Source organism: Bufo gargarizans, chromosome 6 (genome assembly GCF_014858855.1).
Source record: "Bufo gargarizans isolate SCDJY-AF-19 chromosome 6, ASM1485885v1, whole genome shotgun sequence".
NCBI lineage: Eukaryota > Metazoa > Chordata > Amphibia > Anura > Bufonidae > Bufo > Bufo gargarizans.
In genome coordinates, this window is record NC_058085.1 from 380548679 (window position 1) to 380561575 (window position 12897).

The following is a 12897-nucleotide window of genomic DNA, read 5'->3' on the forward strand; positions in this document are numbered from 1 at the left end:
GCGACTCCAGGGATGGCGGCGGCAACATCGGGGTCCCCAGCGGCGGTCCAGACGAACTCTTCAAACAGCTCCTTAGCCAGTCTTCTCCTCCGGCGGCCCCCGCTCTCTCCAACAGCTGCTGCAGGAGTTTCTCCATGTCCTACGCTGGTCAGCTCTCCAGGCACTTCTGAGCCAGCTCCGCCGAACCTGAAAATATGAAGGGGAACAGATTCCCGCCGATAATACAGCAACAAATCAGGGAGCTGGAAATCTCCCCCAGCAACAGGCAGCAACCAATCAGCTGCCTTCTTGACACAGCAGCTGGAAACTTCTGGAATGCAGGTAAGACATTTCTGAGGTGATTTTACCTGAAATAGAAAAAAGGGCGGGAAAAGAGATACAGGGAAAGAAACAAGGCCCCTAAACCTTTATCTTTTCTGCCTAACAATGGTGTCATTGCCCCCATGTCTCCCCCCCAAGCTAGACGCTCTGGTGGGGTCAATTCACTATATGTGCAGGGTCTGCTCTTCTGAATGTAGATGCCCAACGGCATAGGTAGGTTTAGAGTAGGACCTGACTGACTGAGACCACCTTGGCGCGAGTAGGCGGGCACAGATGTGTTTTGATCAAAATATATTGGTTAAGCGTCTCAGATTTTATCATATCAGAGTGATGGCTTAGTCCATATATAATGTTTGCATCTATTGTGTTGTATAGTGCATTATTTTCTGTTTTCTGTGATTTATTTTTATTGTTATGGAGGCACAAAGATCAGAAGTGGAAACAACTTGTGGTCTCCTCTGTGCACTGACTGCTCTGTACAGACGGCTGATAACTACTGACCACTGTGTTGGTTGCCCGGATGTGGGTGACAAAATGTTCTTCACCAGACACAGGAAAAGGCGTCATCCTGAGAGAAGACCACCACCCATCTTATACTGAAGTGTCTGTAAGACCTGACACCATTCTACAGCATCTTAAGAATCCCCGTGAGCGGCTATAGACATGAAGACTCCCGGTAAGAGACATTTCTGTAATGATTTTATTGATATTGTAAAGTGTGACTTGTTAATCCGAGTGCCCAGGAGATGACTGAGAATGGGCAGAATCTGTATTTCATTATAAACCCTCCATACACTGTAACGAGCCCTGCAGATATGTGAGCAGGACACGGGCAGAAGAAGGATTCCATTCACTGACAGCAGCAGAGATTTAGAAAAGCAGAATTATATAACTGCTATTGTATTTCCCTTCTTTTAAAAATAAAAAAGTTTGAAAAAAGCATATTTTTTTAACACCATATTCTGACACTGAGAAGTTTTAGTCTGCAGAGCTCTGTGAGGGCTTGTTTGCAGGGTGATTTGTGTTTTTATTGGTATCTTTTTGGGTATGCTCTATTCCATATTTGGGGGGGGGGGGGGGGGGCAAGGTGACCCAAAGACATTTTTTTTTTCTATTGCAGCATTCACCACACAAAAATATATATTATATATTTTATTAGTTCAGACATTTTTCTATGCGGCGATACCAATTATGATTATTTTTTATATGTAAAATTTGAAAAAGGTAGTGATAATTTTTTTTTTTTTGTATGTGTTTTTTTTACTTTTTTATTTTCTTTAACTGTCCTTTTTAGTCCACCCCAGGACCCTTCTGATCGCTTGTACCATAGACTTCAATATTATACTATTGCAGTCTATGGGATTTTTAAAGGCTGCCTCAGGCATGGCTTTTCAGGCACCCCACTATGGCAGCACAGGGAACCTTTTGCAAGGTTGTGATACCAACTGATCGGAGTCGGTTGCTATTACACAGCTGCCACTCACCGACTATGGAGGAGGCTGAGCTGGTAAACCTGTTCTACACGCTTACACAGTACAGTTACATCGTGGTGCATGTAAGAGATACAAAGGAAATAATATAAGAGCCGACTACAGGCTCAGTCTCCAGAAGCGTCAAAACTTCTTTACTGTAAGAACTGTGAATCTGTGGAATAGACTCCTCAGGACGTGGTCACAGCAGGAACAGGGGACGGGTTTATAAAGGGTTTAGATGAATTCTTAGAAGTACATGACATTAATGCTTATGAAAATATGTAGAAATCTGAGTCTCACTTCCTGCTGGGGTTCGCGTCCCCACCTATCCCTTGGGTTGAACTTGATGACTTATGTCTTTCTTTAACCGTATTTACTATGTAACTATGTAATACAGATACAACAAACAAAATAAATTGTCACATAAGATAAAATGAGATCCGTCACTTGAACAAAGTCAGATCCGTCAACAGTAATCTGATGGTTTTAAGGTAGAAATAAAATCAGGAATTCTGTGTAATATTTTCTACTATAAGGTCAGACCAGATGTAGGTTGTAAGAAGGTTTCTCTAAGTAAACTAAAACTAAACTCCGCTTTGGACAATCCCTTTTATTGAACGCGTCCGCAACAATAAACTGATTATAAGGTGTCCTATGTGTCCAAACTTCCTGCAGCGCCACCACAGGGGGAGAAGATGTATTACACTCTCTCCATTGAACTGAATGGCCTGTCAGTGTTATAGATAGAGATGCCGGGTCCTCCAGAACCAGAGATGTCCCTTTGTGGCTGCTCTTCGCACTGGTTAATAGATGAGGGTCCTGAACAGGGGGCTCTCCCTCTGATACTTCAGAATTACCTAATGAACGTTCTCATAATGCCCACAGATAACACCAAGATCTGGACGCCTTCCTGGAAATTCCTGATTATTACTGTCCTCCTAGGAGCCAATATTGTTCTCATCCGTATTATCGAAGCACTTGGTAAGTCTGACAACTCCTATAGAAGGCAGGAGGGTCGGCTCATTGTCACTGATGATATTACTAATTACTAATATTCATGTTTCCTTCCCTACTTTATAATCGGGAAATCTCAGCTAAACACTCTGAAATTCTGCATGAGCTCTGTATGAACAGCAGTAACCTGCCCGGAGGTGAGTACCAGAGAACGCTAACTCCTCAACCGCTGATTTCTTTATAAAGAGTAATATATAACATACTACTATATATAATGTCTTTTTCGCTAAAAATGACTATTTTTTTCCCCAAAAGTGAGGTGAAAATGGCCGTGTGTCCTATTAAGCACATAGTATACAGTAGCACGGGGAGCGGTGGGTGTAGCACTGACTGTACTCACCGCTCCCTGGTCTTCTTTCCGGCACCTGCTGTGCTGTGTCCTGACTGCGTATAGCGCCAGGACATAGTGCACCGGTCACAGTGCAGAGCGGTGCCAGCAGGAGACCAGGGAGCCATGAGAGCAGGAAGAGCCGTCTGGAGCCAGGGAGGTAAGTCGTTTTATTTATTTTACTGTCTGTTCTGAGGTCTTACGAAGATTGGGGTTTGATTTCGGGTCTCGTGAAGACTGGGGATCTGGTCGGGGATCTGATCTGAGGTCTGATGAAAAATATTTTTTTATTATTTTCCTCTAAAACCTAGGTGGATATTATGATCAGGTCCATCTTATAAAGCAAAAAATAAGGTATCTTGTTAGGTCCTATTGACAAGTCTGTAGTGTTGTTATGCCGCTGTTGTGGACCGCCAACCGAGGGTCTGCAAAACACTGGAGCCAGCCGTGCAAGCTCCGCATCATGGTGCAGATCCATTAACTCCATTGGGTCTGCTATCCACGAGATACGGTGAAAGATAGGAGGTGTCATATGTTTTGCAGAGCGGAGGCACGGACCCGGAAGCCCAAGGAAGGACTTCTGTGTTATTCCGTGGGCTTCCAGATTCGTGTCTCCGCTCTGAAAAGAACAGAACATGTCCTATCTTTTGCTGTATCTTGCAGATCACTTGCCGCATTGAAGTCAAAGGGTCCGCACCACGATGCGGCGCTCACACAGCCGGTGCCCTGTTTTGCTGACCCATGGTTTGTGGTCCACAACACAGGCATGGCGGCACTGCAACCATGTGAAGGGGCCTTTAGCATCACAGATAATACTACTCCTACCTGACATTATTGGATTCAGAGAAATTTCAACAAAAACAATAATATAAAATCCCCATAAATATCATTGTTTTTCCTTTAACCCCTTTAAGGACCCAGCCATTTTTCACCTTAAGGACCAGGCAATTTTTAGCAAATCTAACATGTGTCACTTTATGTGGTAACTTTAAAACTCTATTACTTATCCAGGCCATTCTGAGATTGTTTTCTCGCCACATATTGTACTTCATGACAGTGAATATAATTGAATAGTAGGATTACCTTAAGAGTAACTTTTATTAGTCAATAATTAAAATACTAGGCCCAATAACTTTGTTAGAGACTACATGTATTCGTAGTCAAACACCACCAACGAAAAAGGTGGAGAGGAGAAGCAGGTGTGAAGTGTAAACTAGTGATGAGCGGCAGGTGCCATATTCAATTTTGGCGATAGAATATTCGTTTCATATTCGTCGAAATCGAATATTCGTCATTATTCTAGTTATCGCGATTAATATGCGATTTAAATTATCGCGTATTGCGATTTTAACTTAAGGCTACTTTCCTATTGGTTTGATATCTAGAATTAGCAAAGATGACGAATATGACGAATGTATTCGTCATATTCCTCAAAACGAAGATAACAAAGTATTCTCCATCTTCGTTTTTAGCTACCTATTCGTCAACTTCGCTAATTCTAGCAATCATATAGGAAAGTTTACTATAGAGACAGCTTCGTTTAATTCGCTATGCGATTATATTACTTAGCTTTTTTATAAAAAAATATAATAGTTAAATACTTGATTATTATAATGATTCTATTTATTTTTTAAAAAAAAGCAAAGTAATATAATCGCATAGCGAATTAAACTTAGCTGTCTCTATAGTCAACTTTCCTATTTGATTGCTAGAATTAGCGAAGTTGACAAATAGGTAGCCAAAACGAAGATGGAGAATACTTATTTATCTTTGTTTTGCGGAATATGACGAATACATTCATCATATTCGCTAATTCTACCAAGCCAACCATAGTAAACCAGGTCCAAGTTGAAATCGCAATTCGATTATTATAACTTGAATTAATCGAATTGCAATTTAAACGTAATTCTCAAATCCGACAGTACATTCTAGTATGGAGATGTTCCCATAGTGATAGGGACGCTTCATGAGCACGGAAATCAGCAGAAGCGGCAACGGGCACTGACTGGAGCAGCCAGGAAGTCAGGAATCCTAAGGACAGGTAAGAACAACTTTAGGGAAGTGGGAAAGAAAGAAATATAAAAAAAACAAAACAAAAAACGAATATTCGAAATATTCTCAAATTAGCGAATTGCCGATATTCGCAAAAAAATCGATATTCGAATATTCGGGCTCAACACTAGTGTAAACACGTGCTCTGAGGGTGGGTTTATGAAATAAAGGGATACAAATAAAGAGGGAGACAGATACTGGGTCTCTTCCCCTAATGTGTCCCCTAGTTCTAACTCCAATCAATGCCCTCACTGTATGTCCCTTAGTGTCCCTTGCAGGCAATGACAGTGACTGCCCAGCTTCATCATAAATGCAAAGGTATCACACATCCAGGGGCATACACATCATCTAGTACCAAACAAAAACATAGTCCCGACGCGTTTCACTGGCAGTCCACCGGGTCATCAGGGGACCTATATGCAAAACGAAACAAAATATACACAAATGCACAAGTTGAGAAGTATCCACAGCGCCTCCAAGTATGTTGGGGCCAGTCAGAGAAAGAGCAGTATTGTATAACTGATAACTTAGCTTCTCACTGCCATACGCAGGAGGAGTGGACCGTGAACCGCTGCAAACTGAGAAGCTAAGTTATCAGTTATACAATACTGCTCTTTCTCTGACTGGCCCCAACATACTTGGAGGCACTGTGGATACTTCTCAACTTGTGCATTTGTGTATATTTTGATCAAAACACATCTGAGCTCGCCTACCAAGCGCCAAGGTGGTCTCAGGTCAGGCGGGTCCTACGCTAAACCTACCTTAGGGCTCTTTCACACTTGCGTTGTCCGGATCCGGCGTGTACTCCACTTGCCGGAATTACACGCCGGATCCGGAAAAACGCAAGTGAACTGAAAGCATTTGAAGACGGATCCGTCTTCAAATTGCGTTCAGTGTTACTATGGCACCCAGGACGTTATTAAAGTCCTGGTTGCCATAATAGTAGTGGGGAGCGGGGGAGCAGCATACTTACAGTCCGTGCGGCTCCTGGGGCGCTCCAGAATGACGTCAGAGCGCCCCATGCGCATGGATGACGTGCCATGCGACCACATCATCCATGCGCCTGGGGCGCCCTGACGTCACTCTGGAGCGCCCCGGGAGCCGCACGGACGGTAAGTATACTGCTCCCCCGCTTCCCACTACACTTTACCATGGCTGCCAGGACTTTAGCGTCCCGGCAGCCATGGTAACTATTCAGAAAAAGCTAAACGTCGGATCCGGTAATGCGCCGAAACGACGTTTAGCTTAAGGCCGGATCCGGATTAATGCCTTTCAATGGGCATTAATTCCGGATCCGGCCTTGCGGCAAGTCTTCAGGATTTTTGGCCGGAGCAAAAAGCGCAGCATGCTGCAGTATTTTCTCCGGCCAAAAAAGGATCCGGTCCTGAACTGAAGACATCCTGATGCATCCTGAATGGATTTCTCTCCATTCAGAATGCATTAGGATAAAACTGATCAGGATTCTTCCGGCATAGAGCCCCGACGACGGAACTCTATGCCGGAAGAAAAGAACGCAAGTGTGAAAGAGCCCTAAGCCATTGGGCTTCTATGTTCAGGATAGTAATTCCTCCAAAATTAGTTATTACTTGACATTTCCCATATGTGTACTTCATTTTTTTATCATTTTTTTTTTGGGGATATAAGAAGGCTTAGAAGTTTAGAAGCAAATCTTAAAATTTAAATTTTGTTTTCCCAAACCCAACTTTTTAAGGAACAGTTCAGTTATGAAGCAATATGAAAAGGACCGGCACTTACACAAGTTAGGTTTTAGGATGCTAGATTTATTGGTCACATATCAGTGGTTAGAGACGCGTTTCGGCACCATGTGCCTTCATCAGACTATACACACATATAAAGAAATCACTTCTTTAAATAGACCGCCAGAATACAAAGAAACTGACGTCATCACAATAACTCCACCCCCAAGTGCAACAATGTGGAGAATACATGAGTGAACATCAAATCGGCAGCACGAACCATGACGTGGAAGTTCATAGATGTGCGATGGAAAACATAGTAGCATTATGTTTCAATTCCGCTAAAATAAAAATAAAATAAAATGACATTAAAGTACCAAATTATAGGAAGCCATACACATTGTAATCAGGGTTGAGGCCTCTTGGTTCCAACGTTTGTAACCGGTGTATCCAATAAGCCTCCTTTTTTATTATTAGCCTGTCCCTGGCACCACCGCGACGAGGTAATGAGACCCCCTCAGTGGTTTGGTAACGTAACTGTGCTCAGTGGCATCTCTAGCTTTCAAATTTTGGGGGGGGGGGGCACACTGGAACCAGGACAAAAGTAGGGGGGCAGCTATAACAATGATACATTTACAAAAGTATGCTTAGCAATGCTGCGATACTTTACCCAATACCTAAAACCGCAACAGAGAAGAAAAGTTCTGCTGTCTGTGGTTTAAAAAAAAAAATTAAAAAAAAATTACTCAGATTCCAACATGTCCTAGTTGCCTGTGGATGACATTTTTATAGGGAGGGGGATCTGTGGATGACACATACCGTATATAGCATCTTATGCTATATGTGTCATCCACAGATCCACCCCACCCCCCATCATTTGCCAGTATAAAATACCCCTTCTTAGTGCCCCCGTAGATGACTCCATAGTACTCCTCTCCCCCCTTCCCCATAGTACTCACCATAATGTGAGCCCCGATAACGTGCCAGTAACAAGAGCCCCCATCATGTGCCAGTAATAAGAGCCCCCCAATGTTCCAGTAACAAGAGCCCCCCATCATGTGCCAGTGATAAGCCCCCAATCATGTGCCAGAAATAAGCCCCCCATCTTGTGCCTGCAATAAGCCCCCCATCATGTGCCAGTAATAGGCACCCCATCATGTGCCAGTAATAAGCCCCCCATCATGTGCCAGTAATAAGCCCCCCATCATGTGCCAGTAATAAGCCCCCCATCATGTGCCCGTAATAAGCCCCCATCATGTGCCAGTAATAAGCCCCCATCATGTGCCAGTAATAAGCCCCCCAATGTGCCAATAATAAGCCCCCCATCATGTGCCAGTAAAAAGTCCCCCATCATGTGGCAGTAATAAGTCCCCCATCATGTGCCAGTAAAAAGCCCCCCATCATGTGCCAGTAAAAAGCCCCCCATCATGTGCCAGTAATAAGCCCCCATCATGTTCCAGTAAAAAGCCCCCCATCATGTGCCAGTAATAAGCCCCCCATCATGTTCCAGTAATAAGCCCCCCATCATGTTCCAGTAATAAGCCCCCCATCATGTTCCAGTAATAAGCCCCCCATCATGTTCCAGTAATAAGCCCCCATCATGTGCCAGTAATAAGCCCCCCATCATGTGCCAGTAATAAGCCCCCCATCGTGTGCCAGTAATAAGCCCCCCCCCAAATGTGCCAGCAACAAGAGCCCCCCTAATGTGCCTGTAAAACTATTGTAAAAAAAAAAAACACTTACACGTCAGCGATGCGATGCAGGCCTCTTCCGGCCTGTGTCCCGTGCTATTTGGCTCAGACGGCGCGATGATGTCATCGCGCCGCCTGCGTCGGCCTCTGATAGGCTGCAGGCACTAGGCCGGCAGCCTATCAGAGGAAGGGGAAGGGACACGCCTCTCCCTGCCCCGCCGCAGCACAGGCAGATGACTATGGAGATGAAGACAATGGAAGCGCTCACCTCCCTATGCCCGGCTGCAGCCACTCAGTTGGGGGGGCATTTTAGTTGGGGGGGGCACATGGGGGGGCATATGGGGGGGCACAGCATGATGTAGGGGGGGCCGTGGCCTCCTCTGCCCCCCCCCCCCCCCAGCGACGCCACAGTCTGTGCTACTGTATGTTTCTGCTGGTAAAGATTTTATGGGGAGCAACAAACTGCCCTTTCTGATTGTGGACTTGTGTTTGCTCAGCCGGTCCTTCATCCTCATTGAAGTCTCCCCTACGTACATTAAACCACAAGGACATTTGAGGATATAGATCACGTATCGACTATCACATGTAAACCTGCCCCGTCCCGGTATACTTTCACCTGAATGTGGGTGGGAAAAATGTCTACCTTTTATTACACTTGAGCAATTTATACAGTTTAAACAAGGGAAAGTGCCATATTTAGGGGCGGATAGTGCACTTTGTCTTATAGCCCCCGATGTCGGCCCTAACTATTCTATCCCTAATATTATTGGCTCTTTTGTAACACATCATAGGTGGCTGTTGGATTTCCATCAGCTGTGGATACGACCTGGAAATAACATGCCAGTGTTTATTAACAATTCCCCTCAATTTCTGGGTCCAAGGATGATATTTGACAATTAATGGAATTCGTGGTTCTTTTTTAGGTTTAACCCCCTGTGTCATCTCTATCCCATTTCTCTGTTCCTGGAATAGGTGTATGGGATAACCTCTCTCCTTAAACTTTGTGGTCATTTCATCCAATCTGCATTGCTCACAATACGTTTAACCCTTTGATATTGGGAATAGGGTAGAGACTTTTTAGTGGTCGCTGGATGATTACTGGTGAACGTAAGTAAACTATTACGATCCGTGGTCTTTGTGAATAAATCAGTGCATATTTTACCATCATCCCCTTTTATGACCCATGTATCCAGGAAAGAGATTTTCTGATCATCATAATGCAGGGTAAACTGTAGCTCGGTCTAAACAGAATTGAGGTATTCAGTAAACTGCCCCAGGGACCGAACATCGCCGCGCCATATGCAAAAAATGTCGTCAATAAAACTACGCCAAAAAATGCAGTGATGTTTATATAAAGAATTGGAGTAGACAAATTAACTCTCAATTAATTAATATACATTGGCGTATGGTGGTGCGACGTTCGATCCCATTGCGGTCCCACTCGCTGTCACTAAAAGGAATCTTGAAAAAGGAAATAACTCTGTTCCAACACCACCTTCAGAAGTGAGAGAAAACACATTTTTTCTGTCTCCTTGTATGTAGTCGAGATCAGGAGGATTTAGACCGCATTAATGCCCTTCTCGTGTGTGATACCAGTATGCAGTATGAAAGTAACCAGTATGCAGTCTTTATTCAAGTTCAGAGACTTGATTTCCTGCAGGAAATGCCCAGTATCCCGTAGATAAGAGGGCGCCATTTTTATCAGTGGTGTTAGTACCCTATCAAGGAAACTCGCTGTTGGGGAGAGGATAGAGTCAGTCGATGCCACGATGGGACGGCCAGGCGGGTGGGTAATAGATTTTTGCACTTTGGGCAGTGTATAAAAAAACTGGAGTAATAGGATGATGATTAATAAGAAATTCGCCCAACTTTGCATCGATGACTCCATTCTCTCTAGCTGTATTCACAATAATCTGAGGCATTTCTTTAATGCGATAGACGGGGTCAACCTGTAATATCTGATACGTGTCAGTATCTCTCAATTGTCCCAAGATTCCAGATATGTAATACTCCTTGTCTAAAACAACCAGGGCTGCCCCCTTATCAGCCGGTTTAAATATAAGGGATTTATCATCTAATAAATGATCTAGGGCATATTTCTCCTCAGTCAGATTATGTTGTATGTAAAACTCTCCCTGTTCACATTGGTGCAACAATGTATCAACATCACACTGAACAAAATTGATAAAAGTCTCAACTGGGTGATATGATTTCGGCGGTATAAAGGTGCTCTTAATTTTCAGATTAAACCGTTTAGCAGTCAATACATCAGATGCCGAAGAATCATCCATTTGAGAGACAGCCTGTTCTCTTGAAAAATGAGCCTTCAAATGGTACATTGCGATAGAAACGTTGCAAATCCATGTCCAGAGTGAAAGTGTCGATACCTCCAGTGGGGCTAAAGGACAAGCCTTTTTTCAACAAGTTTATCTGAGCTGGACTTAAATTCTTAGAGGACAAGTTTAAAACTAAGTTCTCCGCCATACGGACATGCGCACCGCAACGCTACTACACCGCAGTGCCGACCGGTTATCTACATATACACTGCCTGTCCAAAAAACGAGTCGCCACCAAAAAAAAAAAAGGCCACACACTCTAATATTACATTGGACCACCTTTAGCTTTGATTACGGCACGCATTCGCTGTGGCATTGTTTCGATAAGCTTCTGCGATGTCACAAGATTTATTTCCATCCAGTGTTGCATTAATTTTTCACTAAGATCTTGCATTGATTGGCGCAAAGCCTTCTCCAGCATGTCCTAAAGATTCTAAATGGGGTTGAGGTCTGGACTCTGTGGTGGCCAATCCATGTGTGAAAATGATGTCTCTTGCTCCCTGAACCTGTCAACACCAGACATCTGAGAAGCTCTGACAGACGTCCTTCAGAACCTCCTTCTTGAGGTTCCTTTTGTTTTGCTTTCATTTTCTCATCTTGTTAGCCTCTCTCAGCTGTCATGTAGTTGCACTGATTGCATCCCTTTAAATCCCTCCCCATACTGCATCACTTTGCGGTTTATATTACTTCCTGGAGTGTGTGCATGCTGATCCTACTTCTGAGTCTTCTACAGAGAAGTTTTGTTTGTTCATTTGTGTTTTCCTGTTTGCTGGATCCCAGGTGACCCTGACTCCCTCCGTATAAAGTGTAGGGAGCCGGTGGTCGTGTCCTCTCACTATTATAGGGTGTTCAGGTGTTATACAGTCGAGGTACGAGGATATGCGATCATCTACCATTGGGATTTTTGCATAGGCTGAGCAGTTAGGGTAAGAGCCAGGTCTGATGCAGGGCTCTCCCTTTTGTTCCTTAGTTTTGGATCCAGTCAGTCGGATCTTCATTTTGTGTCTTCTAGTTTCCTGTACACCTTCCGTGACAGAACCACTCTTTCACAATTTGAGCCCGATGAATCCTGGCATTGTCATTTTGGAATATGCCCGTGCCATCAGGGAAGAAAAAATCCATTGATGGAATAACCTGATCATTCTGTATGTTCAGGTAGTCGGCTGACCTCATTCTTGGAGCACATACTGTTGCTGAACCTAGACCTGACCGACTGCTGCAACCCCAGCTCATAGCACTGCCCCCACAGGCTTGTACAGGAGGCACTAGGCATGATGGGGGCATCACTTCATCTGCCTCTCTTCTTACCCTGATGCGCCCATCACTCTGGAACAGGGTAAATCTGAACTCATCAGACCACATGACCTTTTTACATTTCGTCCAATCTTTATGCTCCCTAGCAAATTAAAGCCTTTTTTTCTGGTTTGCCTCACTGATTAGTGGTTTTCTTACGGCTACACAGCTGCTCAGTCCCAATCCCTTGAGTTCCCTCCGCATTGTGCGTGTGGAAATGCTCTTACTTTCACTATTAAACATAGCCCTGAGTTCTACTGTTGTTTTTCTTCGATTTAATTTCACCAAATCTTTAAGTGATTGCCAATCACGATCATTCAGGATTTTTTTCGCACCACATTTCTTCCTCAAAAATGATGGATCCCCACTATCCTTCCAGTTTTTAATAATGTGTTGGACAGTTCTTAACCCAATTTTAGTCATTTCTGCAATCTCCTTAGATGTTTTCTCTGCTTGATGCATGCCAATGATTTGACCCTTCTCAAACCGACTAACATCTTTTCCATGACCACGAGATGTGTCTTTCATTGCACCAGTTGGTGTTAAATAACTTGTTGCCAGCTGAAGGATAATCGCCCATGCAGTAATTATCCAATAGGAGGCGCATAACTATTTGCTTAGTTAAATCCCTCAAGCTATTCAAAACTGATTTTACAAACTGTGTTAATCGTTTAGGTGTTCTACAAGAATTAA

General features: G+C 43.8%; 1 protein-coding gene across 4 annotated transcripts in view; it reads left to right on the plus strand.

The window, feature by feature from the left end:
• Window positions 1-825: 825 nt before the first annotated feature.
• Window positions 826-12897, plus strand: part of LOC122940910 (killer cell lectin-like receptor subfamily B member 1B allele B) — a 107787-nt gene continuing 95715 nt past the window's right edge. The window contains exons 1-3 of one of the 4 annotated variants that reach the window (XM_044297824.1): window positions 826-997; window positions 2679-2774; window positions 2888-2944. In XM_044297824.1, coding sequence (XP_044153759.1) covers window positions 985-997; window positions 2679-2774; window positions 2888-2944 — 166 coding nt within the window. In that variant the 5' untranslated portion in view covers window positions 826-984. The remainder of the gene's footprint in view (window positions 998-2678; window positions 2775-2887; window positions 2945-12897) is intronic. The other 3 variants (XM_044297821.1, XM_044297823.1, XM_044297822.1) reach the window with 3 other exon arrangements.